Genomic DNA, 4066 nt, shown 5'->3' with positions numbered 1-4066 from the left:
TTAAAATTTTGAAAGGAGGATCTAGGCAGCTTGGTGAAGGAAATTTTTTTTTTGGTCGTTGTCCCCAATAACCCATTCCTCTACATCAACTCACACTCCTATACGTTTCCAATCACTACCACCAAAACCCACGATCTCACAACTAGCTTGCAGCTGGGTCCGTTCCGTCACTCCCGAGTTCGATCTCGACATGACTCAGTAGGGCGAGAGGCAGATCTGGAAACGGGGCTCCACCCGGTTCAGCCCTAACACCTCAATTCCATCCAACGAGGTGGAAGTGGACTACCATTTGCCTCGATGTTCTTGTGATGTAGCTCTGTGCGATTCATGGCCAATAAGGTCGCAAAAGACTCATCATGACGATGATTGACGACGACATTGAACGAGGAGAGATCGTTGTCAATGCGGGAAGCTGTAGCAACACAAAAGGCTACCGTGGCGGCATCGTCTGCGATGAAAGAAGCCAACAAATGGAGGAAAAGAAATAGGAAATAACGTATCATCGGGAGAGATGGGTGTGGCGTTAGGAACGGCAAAGCCAGTAAGGATGTCGTTGATGGACTTGTTAGATACGAATAGGCAGATGGGGATGGAGTCGAATCGAGGAAGAGGCACCGTAATAGCTGTTAAGCAGCTTTCTTCCAAATCAAAGCAAGGGAATCGTGAATTTGTTAATGAGATTGGCATGATTTTTGCTCTACAACACCCTCATCTTGTCAAGCTCCACAAATGTTGTATTGAAGGAAATCAATTATTGCTTGTCTATGAGTATCTGGAAAATAATAGCTTCGCTCATGCTTTCTTCAGTAAATCTTAGTCTTGTTTGCCAAAAGTTCATTTCATCATACAGTGGCACAAAAGATCTTATGCACTAAAAATATGTCCCTTACAACTAACCTTGTTTAATTTGGCAAATTGAAGGGGCAGAAGAAAGTCATTTGAAGTTGGATTGGCCAACAAGGCACAAGATTTGCATTGGTACAGCAAGAGGTTTGCTTATCTTCATGAGGAATCAAGATTGAAGATCGTTCATGGAGACATCAAGGCTACTAATGTTTTGCTTGATAAAAATATTAACCCGAAAATATCTGACTTTGGATTGGCCAAGCTTGATGAAGAGGATAATACTCACATTAGCACCCGTATTGTTGGAACTTAGTGAGTCCCTAAACTTTTATTTATCTTCTTATTCTCTTGTTTTGATCTTCTTCCACCCTTAAAAAGAAGATAGAGCAATTGAAAGTCTATAACTTACATAATTTTCAACCTAACCAAATCTTTGTTGTTCAATAAATTTCAAGGGCAGATTTGTTCTTTGAATATAGTTGTATTACTGTGTATCTCTCTAACTATTGGATTAATCTATTAGCAATATTTTTACTAATTATTTTAGCTAAATCTGGGTTAATGATATGATTTCATGATATTGTAGTGGATACATGGCGCCCGAATATGCAATGCGGGGTTGTCTAACTGATAAAGCAGATGTCTATAGTTTTGGTATTCTCGTTTTGGAAATTCTTAGCGGGAGAAACAACACAACTTACTGGAAAAAGGAAGAAAGCTTTTATCTTCTTGATTGGGTAACATGAATCTACTACTTCCTAATTTAACTTCAAATTTTCTTAATATACCTTATATGTGTGAAAGTACATTTGAATCGGTGAAGTTTAATCCAAAGACAGAATTTATAAGCAAGCTTTTGTTACTTCCATTTTTTGTAGGCACGACTTCTAAAAAAGCATAGGAATTTGATGGACCTAGTTGATCCAATGTTGGAATCAGACTTTAACAAAGAGGAGATGACTGTTGCAATCAATGTGGCTCTCCTTCGTTGCAATGTTACTTTGACAGCTAGGTCTACCATGTCTTCGGTTGTGAGCATGCTCGAAGGAAGGGCTGTTGTTCAAGAGTTTGTCTCGGATCCAAAAGCAGAGAGTATTGAGATCGATGCAATGAGGAAACATTTTCAATCTAGTTTTGGAAGGGGCACAAACGAGAAACAGATAGAAATGGGGTCAACTGAAGGGCCATGGACTGCTTCGTCTGCGTCTGCTCACGATCTGTATCCCATCAATCCTGATTCAGATTAATGAGAGAACAGAAGCGAGAGAACTTGAGCTGCACAGTTATCAGTTTGACTCAACCTTAGCACACTCAAACATATCAGCTAATAAATAATTTGCATTTCCTCTATAACTATTTTCTTTTTTCTGTTTGATAATATAGTAGAAAGCAGAACTGAAGAAGTTTCTAAAGCATGGTAATTATAAATTGTGAAATCAGCTCGTTTCAGTATTTTGAAGTATGGTAATATGATTTTCTTTTCGAATAATAAATTTATATTTCAATACCTAGATTGGATCAATTGTTTCGATCAACTTCCTTCAAAATAAAAATTGATCATAATCTTGGCTGCTAAGTTTGCAACACAGGGCAGAGTTTTAGTCAGAGGAAAATGGAATACGTTATTTGGCAGCTAAATTTTGGTATTTGAATGTTTTCGTGCTTATACTGCTGAGTATAAAATAATGGCCCCGCTGTTACTAAAATTAAAGTAATGCACTTAGTACTAGTTTGTTACCGTTTAAATTTAAATAAAAATAAAAAATAAAATAAAAAAATAGAAAAAAGAAAGAAAGAAAGGCGGGTATCATAAAATGCTTCCAGCTTCATAATTTTATTATCACTAACGTTTTAAAAAGTCAGCTAAGTTCAGGCAAGTTCCATCGTACTACAAATACAAAAACTGTAAAGGAGGGGAATACAGTAAGTTGGTTGAACACTCTACCATTTTGGCTATGTGGTTGTTTGTGAAGAGAGTAGGTAATGTACACCAAAATTGAAAAGGAGGGGAATACAACAAGTTGGTTGAGAGAAGGAACTTAATTTAGTAAAATCGGAAATCATTTATGGAGGATTTTCTACAGAAAAAATATATCTAATATATAAGGTAAGCAAGATTTAAAGAATGTGCCTGAAAAGAAAAATGATACGTGATGTAAATCATTGCCTAAAAGATAAACAAATTGCCAAGTTTTCTTAAATTTAGTTTTGGTAGTTCTGAAGTTTACTTCAATGGCATTGATTTTGATTGTTGTAGAATATAGGTATATATAACTACAAGAATCCCTGCTACATAGCTAATTGGTACAAAGTAATTAAGTAATCAGCTTGCGATGCTCTCCCTTATTAAGAACGCCCAACTTGCCTAATAAAGATTTAAAACGTCCCTTTCCCAATGCTTTAGTGAAAATGTCGGCAAGCTGTGACATGGATGGAACATAATAACTTGTGACAACTTTTCCTTCCATGATTTTATTCCGAACATAGTGACAATCAATCTCAATGTGCTGTGTGCGTTTATGGAGTACTGAATTTACGACAATGTGAAGAGCAGCTTGATTATCACAAAACAAAGTTGCAGCTCCCTAGTTGCAAAGTTGTATATCACGAAATAGAATTTGTAGCCAAGCCAACTCACAACAGGTTGCTGCCATGGATTCATACTCTTCTTCGGCAGAGGACAAAGAGATTGTCTTTTCATGTTTGCTTTTCCATGAAACAAGAGAGTCTCCAAGAAAAATATAATAATCAGTGGTGGACCGCTGAGTGGTTGGGCACCCTGCACTATCTAAGTTAAGTATGCTTTCAACTTCAAATCATTTTCTGAAGAAAACATAAAACCTTGTTCGGGTGGCAAAATTTTTAGTTGTGACGAGAACACAAGTGGTATACCACGTGTTTTAATAGAAGTGGTGAGGAATTTTATTTTTTAAGTTATTAACTTTTTAGCACACATATCCCACCATTTGTATAGTGACACGTGGTGTACCATCCCCTGTACCGGTCACACTGAAAAATCTCTCGTTCGGGTGTCCATTTTAAGTATCTCGAAATGTGCAATGCAGCCTCATAGTGTGATTTTTGAGGTGCTTGCATGATTCTACTCAAAAAGGGGAACAAGTACATGATCTCTGGCAGGATAATAGTGGGATAAATTAGATGACCAATCAATCTCCTATATTTAACATGACCATTGAGCATTACAATCTCATCAAAAAGC

General features: G+C 37.1%; 1 protein-coding gene across 1 annotated transcript; it reads left to right on the top strand.

Moving 5' to 3' along the window:
• The first annotated feature begins 511 nt into the window (after positions 1-511).
• On the top strand, positions 512-2733 carry LOC103965416 (probable leucine-rich repeat receptor-like serine/threonine-protein kinase At3g14840). Its single transcript, XM_048588631.1, has 4 exons — positions 512-806; positions 921-1158; positions 1433-1583; positions 1725-2733. The coding sequence occupies exons 1-4, from the start codon at positions 512-514 to the stop codon at positions 2091-2093; spliced, it is 1053 nt and encodes a 350-aa protein (XP_048444588.1). The 3' UTR covers positions 2094-2733.
• Positions 2734-4066: the final 1333 nt, after the last annotated feature.

Source organism: the organism of the source record quoted next, unplaced genomic scaffold (genome assembly GCF_019419815.1).
Source record: "Pyrus x bretschneideri cultivar Hongxiangsu unplaced genomic scaffold, Pyrus_bretschneideri_v1 Contig281, whole genome shotgun sequence".
Classification (NCBI taxonomy): Eukaryota; Viridiplantae; Streptophyta; class Magnoliopsida; order Rosales; family Rosaceae; genus Pyrus; species Pyrus x bretschneideri.
The sequence above is the reverse complement of the archived record's forward strand: the minus strand, read 5'-3'. Positions and strand labels throughout refer to the sequence as shown.

Excerpts from the sequence above, each read along its gene's own strand:
- LOC103965416 (XM_048588631.1), top strand. The coding sequence starts at position 512 with ATGGGTGTGGCGTTAGGAACGGCAAAGCCAGTAAGGATGTCGTTGATG. Across the intron at positions 807-920 it reads CTTCGCTCATGCTTTCTTCA|GGGGCAGAAGAAAGTCATTT; the intron begins GTAAATCTTAGT and ends TGGCAAATTGAA. Across the intron at positions 1,584-1,724 it reads GCTTTTATCTTCTTGATTGG|GCACGACTTCTAAAAAAGCA; the intron begins GTAACATGAATC and ends CATTTTTTGTAG.